This window comes from Triturus cristatus, chromosome 10 (assembly GCF_964204655.1).
Source record: "Triturus cristatus chromosome 10, aTriCri1.1, whole genome shotgun sequence".
NCBI lineage: Eukaryota > Metazoa > Chordata > Amphibia > Caudata > Salamandridae > Triturus > Triturus cristatus.
This window is the reverse complement of record NC_140593.1, coordinates 304,291,629-304,304,859: the sequence shown is the minus strand read 5'-3', so window position 1 is coordinate 304,304,859 and position 13,231 is coordinate 304,291,629. Positions and strand designations below refer to the sequence as shown.

The 13,231-nt window shown below is 43.6% G+C and overlaps 1 protein-coding gene across 1 annotated transcript in view; it reads right to left on the bottom strand.

Annotated features, from left to right (window-relative positions):
* The window catches only part of ITGA8 (integrin subunit alpha 8), a 652,632-nt gene that overhangs the window by 418,662 nt on the left and 220,739 nt on the right, over window positions 1-13,231 (bottom strand). Inside the window, exon 8 of the mRNA XM_085631247.1 lies at window positions 12,062-12,106. Coding sequence (XP_085487373.1) covers window positions 12,062-12,106 — 45 coding nt within the window. The remainder of the gene's footprint in view (window positions 1-12,061; window positions 12,107-13,231) is intronic.

Sequence of the window (13,231 nt, the reverse complement as noted above, 5' to 3'; positions counted from 1 at the left end):
CTCCAACGAATGTAACAGTAGGGAAAGTGTTGGATAGTGGAGGGGTAAAATTTACTATTCCTACTCCAGTGAGTGCAACAGTAGGGAAATTGTTGGATAACGGGTGGGTAAAAATTACTATTCCCACTCCAGTGAGTGCAACAGTAGGGAAAGTGTTGGATAGCGGGGATGTAAAAATTACTATTCCCACTCCAACGAGTGTAACAGTAGGGAAAGTGTTGGATAGCAGAGCGGTAAAAATGACTATTCCCACTCCAGTAATTGCAACAGTAGGGAAAGTGTTGGATAGCGGGGGGGTAAGAATGACTATTCCCACTTGAGTGAGTGCAACAGTAGGGAAAGTACTGGATAGCAGGTGGGAATAATTTACTATTCCCACTCCACCAAGTGTAACAGTAGGGAAAGTGTTGGATAGCGTAGGAGAATAATTTACTATTTCCACTGCATCAAATGCAACAGTAGGGAAAGTGTGGGATAGCGAAGGGGAATAATTTATTATTCCCACTCATGCAATATAATTAACATTAATTAAGAAATAATTAATTGGTCAAAAATAATTTACCTCCCACCATATTCCCCTATAAACAACTCCAACAATATTGTAAAATAATACACAATTAACAAAATTAATTACCAATTAATTAATTAATTAATAACAATTAACAAATAATTTAAAATCCATCAAAAATACATTATATCACACAATTAACACTATAAAATGACTTTAAATTAATATTATATAACAAATAATAAAAATGTTATTAAAATTAAATTACTTCGCACCCTACTCCCCTATCAACCCACAACCCACTCCTAAAAAAAAATTACACAATTAACATATTTACCAATCAATTATTAATAATTAATATCCAATTAATAACTGATTAATAAACATTTTAAAACAATTAACTATATAAAATATTAAATATTAATTAATACAATTATTAATTATAATTAAATTACTTCCCACCCTACTCCCCTATAAAACCACAACCCGCGCCTAAAAAAGTACACAATTAACATATTTACCAATTAATTATTAATTATTAATAACCAATTAAAAATTAATTATTAACAAATTAATTAACACAATTAACAACATTAAGGGGTCGATTCCGATCCTGTATTTTTTTTTCCCGTACGACTCGTATCCGTATTTTTTTCCGTACGAATCGTACAAGTCACGTCCGACCCGTGAAGTACGATTCGTACGGGAAAAAGTACATACGGATCGGCGCGATCCGTACAAATCGTAGCGGGAAAAATTGTACGAGACGGACCCGGACACTTTTCTGTACGAACCGTAAAAAGACAGTCCGAGCGTACAAGTACGATCCGGACCGGCTTTCCGATTTACGATTTGTACAGAAAACGTCCCGTACACGGGGAATGACTTGTACAAATACAATGTTGGTGTACGCACTGTACATAGCAATGGCTGTGTACGCACCATCGGTGTACGCACCGTACATAGCAATGGCGGTGTACGCACAGTACATAGCAATGGCGGTGTACGCACCGTACCTAGCAATGGCGTTGTACGCACTGTACATAGCACTGTTCTAATGGTGCCGTAGGGGTACGTGTGCAACGCACCGTACACTTCTGTTGTTGCGGTACGCAGGGGTTGCTGGCCACGCCCCCCCCAAGTGACTAGACCCTGGTGGTAATGTATGGCCTCCATATTATAGGTTTGGCTTTGAGTATGGGGTTTGTTTCCTGCCCCTCACCCCACCCTGGCCCCTGGGTGTTGTTCTCACCTTCTGTGGCATGTGCGTCGGGTCCGGTGCACCAGGTCATAGGCTAGGAGGACCGGGATGACACGTACGATGGGGTTCATGGCGTGTACGTCGCGTACCGGGGCTCCGTAGCGTAGCGGTTCGCGTCTGACTCTGCTTTTCCGGCTGTGTTTGACTCCCGTAAAAAAAGAGGTGTACAGAGTGACGTAGAGACGAATCGTGCTTGCTAGGCCGGAAACCGCTGCCTGAATACGTCCGGACGTCGCGTACAAGCTGTTCCGGATCAGAATCGTAGGTATTTGTTCCACGTACGGTCTTTTGTACGATTCGTACGGAAATAGGCTTTCTGTACGAATCGTACTTCCTAGGTTGTAGGGACAGTTTACCGGGTACGAGTTGTACGGAGCAAAAGCTCCGTACAATGATTCGAACTGCCTTTTTCCAGGATTGGAATCGGCCCCAAATTGTTAAATACAAAAATATTAATTAATACAATTATTAATTAATTAATTTCAATTAAATTACTGCCCACCCTATTACCCTATAAACCCACAACCCGCTACGGAACTAAAACACTATATATATATATATTTGTATTAATAATTTCAAAAACATTATTAATTAATATATTATTATTAAATTACTTCACACCCTATTCCCCTATAAACCCACAACCCGCTACAGAACTAAAATACGCAAAAATTAATTAACATAAAATTAATTACTTGTAAAAAATTCAAACATACATTAGAAAAATAAGCTATACTTTTAACACATATACTAACATACAGAACACTAATTTTTTTTCTCGATATTATAAACAACGATATTTTTACTTACGATATTACTAACTTCGATATCAAGTAAAACGATATTTCGTACCTGCATGTCGATATTCTTGTTGACGATATTCTTACAGGTCGATATTCTGTCACATCCAAATTTAAAAATCGATATTATGGTATATCGATATTTAAAACTTATTATGTCTGCATACCATCTGATAATTAGCCTGTCACACTGAACCTGGGTTGGAACAGCCCCATCCCCTAAACAAAGGAGGAAACACAGTCCTCTGGAGCAATACAGTAGGGCCTCAAGTTTAAAGTTTCGCTGGAAGCGATCTGGCAATGATGTAAGTTAGGGGCAGAGCTGAGGCCATTAGAAGAGCTCTTTCCAGAGAAAACGTGAAGTTGCCATTGTGGATTTTCCCAAAATGCTGTGCAGGAGGGTAGTAATGGGGTGGGGCGATGATGTGACATCCAAGCATTGGCCAAAGGCGTCTGGCATCTAGAACCCTCTACCCCACTTAAAAAGCCCAGAACAAGGGAGAGACAGCTGAGAAGACCCTGGACCTGGGAGGCGGCGTTTGCAGGCAGGATGCCCACCTGAAAGTAGAAACCACTTGATGCAAAGATGGACTAAGGACTTTGATATCAGCTAACTACAGGACTAGGATGGATCACTCCAAGGCCAGTGACACTGTATCCCTTATGCCTCCTGATGACCAGTTGTGGGGAAAGTCCAGGACTTCGCTTTCCACCACAGGTGCTCTGCAAGACAGCAAGGAGACTATGGGGCCTAGGGAGTGGGCATGCTGAAGTGTACTCAGCTGGTTGGTTGCAGAGGGGCTGTACAAGATGCCCCACCAGCAGGAGAAGTGCACCAGGCAGATTGGAATGCTGGTGCAGGGAGCCAGCAAATTCAGATCCCTGCAGAATGCATCCTTTTTAGAGGCAACGATGCCTGTGGAAAATGCTCCTGATAGCTAGGCCTGCCCATCAGGAGCAAAACAAGCTAAAGATGGAGCAAATTGGACATATGGACTGGAGACACAGCTGGTTAAAGCGTTGCCTTTTTAAGAACACCGGACAAGAAGTCGAGGGGTGCTCCACCCGATCTTTGGGTCCCACAGGAGTCAGCGCAACTTTATTAAACAAATTCCAATGCCAATGGGAGGCTGTGCACGTGGGGCCCTCACCCCAAGCTCAAGATTGCCCTTGGGCTCCCCATTTCCCCAAGGGCTGATGACAAGAAATCCCAAGAAGGCTCCATAGAGCATTGAGTGAATGATTGGTGCATGAAGCTCATCGTTGGAGCACAGCAGATAATGAGCACCAAATCTGTTTGCACTATAATATCCAACACCACTGTCTTCTTAAAAGTCCAGCAAAGAGCATGTTACTACAAGGGTAATCCTTCTCTGGTGAAAGGCATTGGCCCCAGGAACCATTTAATACAAAACAGCCTCTATGCGCATTCACCAATAGCCTTCCTCTCTGAGTTTCAAGTGTAAAAAAGACTTTGATATCCCTATCAGTGCATTACGGTAAATGTGGTTCATCTTTGCAAAGTTGTAGTTCTTTCAACAGAGCAAACCTTGGTACCTAAGAAGTCTGTTAAATATTAAATTTTTCTAATCCTCAGACACAGGTGTTTTGCTCTTCAAACGCTCTCCGGTGGAGCCCAGCAGATACTGAGAGCCAAACTTGTTTGAAGCATAACATTAAAAGGCCAGTGCCTTCCTAATTGTCCAACAGACAACAAAATGCTACAAAGGTTATTCCCCTCTGGTGTAAGCCATTGGTCCCGGGGACGGATAAGGAGCTAAGAAAATGAAACATTGGAAGAAAAGAATAGCTATCAATCTTTGCTTCACTGGATGAACTGCAGCTTTGCAACATTTTTGATAATGCAATTCTGCTCTTCTCCCCATGGGATTTGATCAGGGAAGCTGATCTTATCCTTCACGAGGTGGTTGATCTTCTAGGTGATCATCAATTGCTAATTTGTGTGGTAAGAAGTGGCGAACCTGTTGCTCTTGCTTTGTAACAAATATGTTAAGCACTAATGGCATCAATTCCTTGAAGTGAAACAAACCTTATTAATTGTAGATCTATTGGCAATATGCAATGGAATTCTTCACGTCTTTCTCACCACTCTCAGGTAGGGCATGAGATGATATCCTTCTTGAGTTCAGACTCGGAGTAGGAAATTCCCTCCTCCAGGGCAATTAGTTTTAAGCAGTTTGCTAGAATTCTTCATCCTGGCAAAACTTTTCAGGTTTCCATTCTGACACTACAAAAATGTTGTTTGTTAATTCTTTATAAAGAATATAATCCACTTGCCCTCTATGAAAAGAGACCCTTTTTCATGGGATGATACTAGCTTGATGATGATCCCATTGACCTCCAAGAAGTAGTTATCACAGAGAGGAAGCACAGTGGTGGTCTTTTGTCTGTTTTAGAGAAAGACATCTTGCACTAGTGCCGGGAAAGGGGGGGAGCACAGAGGGTCAGGATATATTTTGGTGCATACCATTCTTCCATTATCTTTCTAGTCTTTAGCAGACATTTTAGGTTTGAAAACTGAGGAGGTTATGTTATGTTAATAAGGTTTGTAATGCGCACAGCTACTCAAAAGAGTGTCCCGACGCAAGCCCTAGAGCAGAAAAGCAGTGAGTTCCAGGCCACAGCAGCCGTATAGGTCAGGGAACTGCCACCTGTCCTTTTACGTCCGAATCTTGGAGTGCTCGCCCTCAGCATATTGGAAAAGCGCAGTTGCCTGCAAGGGGCATTAAGCTGGAAACGCTTCCTAAGAGCAGCATGAGCCGTTACCAAGGTTTTGAATTTGACCCGTGCTTTCACAGGTAGCCAGTGTAAGTTATGCAGTTGCAACCTGACACTGGTTCTTCTAGGGAGATTGAAAAGCATTCTAGCGTTTTGGACCACCTGTAATGTATCCAGTAGATAACAAGCAGGCCGGCATACAGTGCATTGGCATAATCAAGACAGGAGGTAATGAGCGCTCTGGTGACCGTTTCTTTTGCGGCTAAGGAGAGGCAGACATTTTTTGAGTAATTTCAGTATGCCAAAGCATGTTCCAGTCAGTTTATTAATTTGACTGCTAAAACTTAGCTTCCTGAGTGGAAGGCCAGGGAGACTCATCCGGCCAAAAGGTGTGCCAAAACATAGGGGGAAAATTGCCAGAGAATAACTTCTTTGTTTTATCCTCGTTGCATTTAAGCTGGGCAGTGCTGAGCCAATTGAACTCCGCTGCGAGACAGATTTTGACATGGAACGATGATGACTCATGTTTCTTCCAGGTGAACAGAAGCTGAGTATCGTCAGCATGTGCGACGACTTTAGTGCCCAAGTCTTCTGCCATCTGGATGAGTGGTGACTTATATGATGGCAGTATGTATACTTCATAGCAATGGCGATGGAGAATGCATACCACCAACATGAAGGTCCGCCTGCCCGAATTAAATGCGGGTGGACTTTTAGTATAACAGGAAATTATCATTTGAAGAAATATACCGCAAAACGTGTTGACTTGATGGAATGCACAATATAATCAAGTTCTTTAGCCAGTGAATGAAATAATAATTGGTATAAAAGCACTGCACACAAATAAGGTTTAAGGGTGATGAGAGGTTTTACATGGCTCAAAGGCCCTGCTCATTCTAGGGGTTTAGCTTTAAATGATGATGAGGGAATATGCATGTTTCAAACATAGGGGAGGTATACAAAATTGAGTAGGGAGTAGACTGAGACAGCAGAATGCTGCTGTCAAACTATCAAGTACCAAAACATTGACAGATAATTATGTGTAGGTAAGTATATGCTCACTATATTTAACTCCTCATATATGTACCTTGATGATGTATATATATTCAAGGTATGTGAATGTAGAGTATTTTGTACATGTATATATTTATTGTGGTATCCCAATATTCCAGTTCCCTCTGGGTGTTCCTTTGTGATGGTTCAGCCAGAGACGTTTTAATGCATGGGCAAAGTGGGCTCTGGCCCAGGGCCCCAGCCTCTCAGGGGGCCCCCTGACAGAGTCAGCTCCGTTCTCCAGAGTTTTGCCCTAATGGCCGTGAATATTTCTTAAACAGATTGTTTTAAATACTGTTTTCCTTTCATTTATTTTTTATGTACCTGATGTGTGAGTCTAGTACAGCCATTTTGCAGAGAAATGTTGTGTTTATGTTTCATGCAATATACACAAAAAAAAGTTTCTTTTAGACCAAAACAAGGCCTAACATATAAGAAATGGGAGGGCGTCACAGAGATTATTTGCAGTAATATTGGTGAGCTGCTGTTGTGTTACAATATTGAAAACACACATACCTATCCCTGAATATTAGATGTAAACACATTTAGGGCCTTATTTATGAGAAGTGATGCATCGCTGTGTGAAACCAGGGCTGCGTCACTTCTTAGTGCGCACTCCTTGAGACATGATGCATGCGTCATATTTACTGTATGACGCATCATGTCGCAAGGAGTTACAGATACGTCAGTATTTCTGACATATCTGTAGGCGCAAAAGTGATGCATTGCTGAGGTGTATCTGAAAATAGACGCAACTCCAGCAATATGTCCTTTCACATGGGGCAAGCCCCACGTAAAAGTGAATGCCTCAGTCTTACACCTGCCATGAGGCAGGTGTAAGATATTGACGCAATGGAGTCCTAGAAGTGGTGCACTGAGTTCTCATAGATTTCAATGCACCAGTTCTATGAGGCTTTTTGAGGGGGAACACCCACCCTGCATACAATATACCTGGCACTAGTATAATGTGGTGCAGCGGTTTACAAAGTGATGCATCAGCCTAGATGCGTCACTTTGTAAATAGGGCTCAACATGGCACATTTATTACGCTGCGAGTGCGTCACCAAAAGTGACGCACCAGCGGCATAAAAGTAAAGCAAAGCCTCATAAATAAGGCACTTAGAATTTGGAGGAGTGTTCCTTTGCACTGTCAGGAACCTAATGAAATGAAATAGTGTATTTAATAAAGCATGCAGCTACTCAGACTAGAGTATCCTGGCAAGTGACAGCGGGAGGAAAACGTGCATAAAAGACCCAACAGTTACTAAAAAGCCTGGTTTTTAAGTTCTTCGTGAAAGAGAGTAGGTCTGTGGTTAGTCTCAGAAACTCAGGGAGTCTATTCCACAATTTCGCACCTAGAAAGCCGTGGGATCTGCCTCCAGTGCGGGCACGGCATATTTTAGGCATAAAGGCCAGGTTGACATTGGAAGATCTTAGGGCTCTAGATGTTGTGTAGCGATTAACGCGCTTAATTAGGTAGCCGGCTCCTAAGCCGTGGAAAGCTTTAAAGAAGATGGTCATCGCTTTGAAGTCCATCCGCTCTTTTATGGAGGACCAGTTTAGAGACTTAAGAATAGGGGTCATACTAAATCTGTGTTTAGGTCTCTGGATGGCTTTGGCTGCCGCATTTTGTACCACTTGTAGGTGCTGTGTAAGGGATTTGGGAAGACCGCGGTACAAGCTGTTGAGATAGTCAAGCTTTGATGTCACCAGGGCTTGCACCACGATCATTCTGCTCTCAAGCGGTAACAGTGGCAGGATTTTTTTTTAGCATCCGGAGTATGCCTAAGCAAGCGCCAGTAAGATTTTGGATTTGAAAGTGCATGGAGAGTGTCTTGTCTATGACAATTCCTACGTTTTTTACTTTATCCTTTTCCGTGGGAGGGGGCGGCAGATCTTTTGGCCACCAAGGGCTCCAGTCAGGTGTTTCTGGATTACCAAAGAAAACAACTTCAGTTTTGTCAGGATTGCACTTCAGTTGATTGATCTTAAGCCAGTTAATAACCTTTGTGAGGAAAGACCTAATCATTGCCCCGTCGAAGTCGGTTCCTTTTTCACAGGTAAAAATCAGCTGAGTGTCATCAGCATAGGAAACTATTTTGACGCCCTCTTCCTCTACCAGAAATGCAAGGGGGATAGATATATATTAAAAGGGTAGGACTGAGAATGGAGCCCTGAGGGACACCTACATTCATGGCCAGAACCGGGGATGAGAAAGAGGGAAGCCAGATGTCCTGAGAACTATTTGCCAAGAAGGATGACATCCACATTAAGGCGGTTCCCCCCCCCCCCCCCCCCCTCGGTCGATGTTAGCAAGTCTTTCCAGGAGCCTCTCATGCGGGACCGTATCGAAGGCCGCCGACAGATCGAGCGGTATCAGAACAACCATGCCTCCCTGGTCCAGCTTACCCTTGAGAAATTCAGTCACTTCCAGCAGAGCATACTCTGTACTGTAATTAGCCCTAAAACCGGATTGGGACTCAAGAATGAGCTTCCCAACTTCACTGTGTTTTTGGAGGGCCTTGTTTACATGCTTCTCTGATACTTTGGAGAGGGCCGGAAGAAGGGAGATTGGCCTGTAGGTGGCATGGTCTGTCGATTTGGCGTTAGCCTTTTATATCAGTGGAAGAATCTTAGCATTCTTCCATAATTTTGGCATGTTGCCTGAGGAGAGGGAAACATTAATGAGCTGTTTTACCATGGGGTTTATGGTGGGAGCTAATAGGTGCAGGATATTTGCTGGATATGGGTGGGTAGGAAAGCCAGACTTAATGCTTTGGAGAAGGGTCAGTGACTCTTCAAGCTGAAACTCAGGGAAAGCTAGTAAAGATGGAGGATCCAAGAGGTGAAATTTGCTAGAAGAACTAAGGTAGAAGGTCAGTTCTTCCTCTGAGATGTTAGTGAAGGCTTGTTGGATCACAGAGATCGTTTTGTGGAAGAATTGAGCTATTTGATTATACCATTCTTCGGTGCATGGCCCTTCCTTTGTGCTGGCTTTCAGGGTGGTAAGGGTAAAGGATTTAACTATGCTAAAGATTTCCTTACTCTTATTTTGGGCATTTTCTATCTTGGTTTGAAAGAAGTTTTTCTTGGCTGCCTTCACGAAAATGTAATGATCTTTTAAGGTGTCTTTATACACCTTCTTGTCCTCAGGTAGATAGGATTTACCCAATTTCCATTCAATTTTTCTACAATTTGTTTTGCTAGATCTGAGGGAATCGTTTAACCATATAGCTGGTGGGGCCGACCTCTTTGAGGAGCGGGAAACAACCGGTACCTCTGCACCAATGTTGGTTCAGAGCCATGACTCCGTTGAGGAACAACCGAGAGCATCTGCTAACATCGGGATGGATATTTTATGGAACTTCCTGTAATTAGGGACCCTCTGCCCTGCGTTAGCCTGAGGGGCTGTGGCAGAGTTGGGAATGACACATTTTAATATGAGGTCATCAGACCAGGTAATGGTAAGGTAGGCTTACAGATATGTCAAAGTTGTGAAAGATTTGGTCTAGGGTATGGCCCTTCTCATGGGTGGCTGAAGAAATAGATGGAAACATGTTGCAGGTCTGCAGCGTCTCCAACAAGGAAATTGTTTGAGGGTCTTTTCCATTGTCCATATGTATATTGAAATCTCCCAGAAAAGGCAGTTGTTGTATTTTAAGGCCAGGGAGGTGGTGGCTGTATTAAGCGTAGTAATACATTTTCCAGTTGCACCTGGAGGTCTGTAAATCAGAAAAACAGCTATGCTATGATGGGGACTAAGGTACAGCAGAAGCCTAAGGACTCTGCCCCCTCAATGTTTTACATCGGGATGGGAGAGCAGTCTAGTTTTTTATTGTAAATTATGGCGACACCGCCCACCTTACCACTCGGTCGGTCCCTCCTAAGGATTTTAAAACCCGTAGGGATGGCCGAGGTGATAGTAGGGTTGGAGGCTTCAGACAGCCAGGTCTCAGTGAGAAGTAAAAGATCAGGCTGTTCGTCTAAAAGTAGGTGACACATGTGTGGTTCATGCTTTTGCATAGAGCGACAATTCAAAAGGGTGGCCTTTAAGTCCTCTGTTTTCTTATTGTTTTTACACTTATTGTTGCGTGGAAAGATCTTGGGTGAGAGTTTCCTGGACTGAAGGAGAGACCAGTTGCACTTATTGCATCGAAAGTCTACCTCCAGGCTCGGATCAGCCGCTGTACACTGGCGTAATGGTAGCCGCATCAGGCTAAGCAGTTTTTCCCTATTGTAATATAGTGGAAGAAACTCACCGGAGGAGAACTGGGTAGCATGGCCGGTGCCAGACGCCTCCGAAATGCTGACGGGCACAGACGGGCCTGCCTTTGGTGCGCCAGCAGCGTGCCCGCTGCACGTATCCGTTTGTCTCAGGAATATAGGCTAATGCCTATGATGCAAACTGGATCGCTAACGCACCTGAGGAAGCAGAAACTGCGTGGGTGGAAGTGAGGAGCCTGATAGTAACCCCAGCCCTCCGCACAATCGGCGTATCAGCCACGGTGGACCTGGACTGGAGGAAAAGCGAGATGCGAATCGGAGCAGCTAAGGAAGTGTAGGCAAGCAGAATCAAGTAAAGTGCAAGTGCGCGTAGGTAGGAGAAATTGTTGAAAAGCACAGAGTAATTCAGCCACACATATACAATTTTAAAAGTATTAAAAACCTAGTAGCAGGGCAGAAAACACTAAATCCTACTGCTGTCAGCGTCATGTGTCCGTTTACATCGGGAATATATAGGTTAATGCCTATGATGCAAACTGGATCGCTAACGCAGCCGAGGAAGCGGAAACTGCATGGGAAACAGGGGCTCAAATTGGATCATAAATTCAAAGCTGTTCTGAACAGGGGCCCCCAAAATATGTTTGGCCCAGGGCCCCCAGAATCCTTAAGATGTCCCTGGGTTCAGCTTTTAATGATGAAGGGGTGTGTTAAAATTCTCAATCGCCCAGGTCCTTTTGATGGTTCAGCATTTAATGATGAAGTGGGTGTTACATGGTTCACGCGCCCAGCTCTTTCTGGGGGTTCAACCCATAAAGTCACATGGTTTCTCTTTTTCATACTGGTGGGTACGTCCACATATGACCATTTTTTTCTTACATATGTTTTTAATCTTGCTTTCCTCATTTCCAGCGTTTGCAATATCTAGCTTTCTCTTATCCAAATGGCCCATCATTATCTGTCCATCCACGTGTCTATCCCCTCCCCTCTTCTCCACATACCCTTCTGAGGTCCTCTTATTCATCCTGTCAGTCTACATATCTCCATTTGTCCCCTTCCTTCTTATCTCTCCTCTAATTTGCCCCTGGGTGTGTCTTGCCTGCACTCATTCACCTTTGAGAGTGTTCCACTCACACCCTTCTGTAACATATATTTCATAATATTTAATGGACTGCTGATGGATATATAATATATATTAATTTCTGACGCTGAATATATCCCATTAAAAGAGCGATTGGGTGAATGACGTCATAATACATCTCAAAACCTCAGCAGACGTCATCAGTCAAATCAGCATTCTAGAATGCCTATTATTGGTGATTTTTAGGATTGAGCAGTGGGAGAAGAGAATGATTTTTTCACTGCACTGCATGGGCCCTTTAAGAACTTGAAATTGCATAAAGCGGCTAATAAACATTGTATGAGTGGACAAGGGCTAGGTTGGGAAATTGGCCGGTCAAATCCCTCTTCAATGCTTACCTTGTGTGGAGTCCCCAGTGAACTCTCCGACACTCACGGAGTAGCCTAAGAGGAAACAATGCAAAGCAAAACGTTAAAGTCAGCTGGGGAGGGCTCTTTGCAGAAGACGTGGAAGAGGAGAACAGGAGGCTACGACATTTCGCCTTCTTTCATCAAAGATCTCACTAACAATACCTTGGTTAGCACAGGAAACACTGTTTAATGTGCATCCTGAGATCAATCGTGCAGCATCTGTACTCTGTTATTACCTCCGACCAGCAATCAGCAACCAACCCTGTGTACACAGGCCTGCTCCAACTTCAGGCCAAAAGCCAGTATGGTGTTTCGTGGCAGGTTCAAAAGAAATGTGGTGGTGGAGCTGAAAAGAGCTAGGATCCTATATATTCATTGTATTTACCACCACATCTTACCTGTAATCAGAAACCAGCCCTGTGCACGGACGCCTTATCTAAATTCCAGCCAGTAGCAACTATTGTGTCTCATGGGAAGTACCACTGCAGGGACTTTCAAAAGAAATGTGTTGGTGGAAAGTGGAATGCAATTGTGAGCTAGGCTCCCACATAGCATATTGTATTTACCACCCCATCGCACCAGTAATCAGAAACTAGCCCTTTGCATGTACGCCAGCTCCAATGTCCCGCCAGTAGCAGCTATTGTGTCTCATGGGAAGTACCACTGCAGGGACTTTCAAGAGAAATGTGTTGGTGGAAAGTGAAATGCAATTGTGAGCTAGGCTCCCACATAGCATATTGTATTTACCACCCCATCGCACCAGTAATCAGAAACCAGCCCTTTGCATGTACGCCAGCTCCAAATGTCCCGCCAGTAGCAGCTATTGTGTCTCATGGGAAGTACCACTGCAGGGACTTTCAAGAGAAATGTGTTGGTGGAAAGTGAAATGCAATTGTGAGCTAGGCTCCCACATAGCATATTGTATTTACCACCCCCATCGCACCAGTAATCAGAAACCAGCCCTTTGCATGTACGCCAGCTCCAATGTCCCGCCAGTAGCAGCTATTGTGTCTCATGGGAAGTACCACTGCAGGGACTTTCAAGAGAAATGTCTTGGTGGAAAGTGAAATACAATTGTGAGCTAGGCTCCCACAGAGCATGATGTATTTACCACCCCATCGCACCAGTAATCAGAAACCAGCCCTTTGCATGTACGCC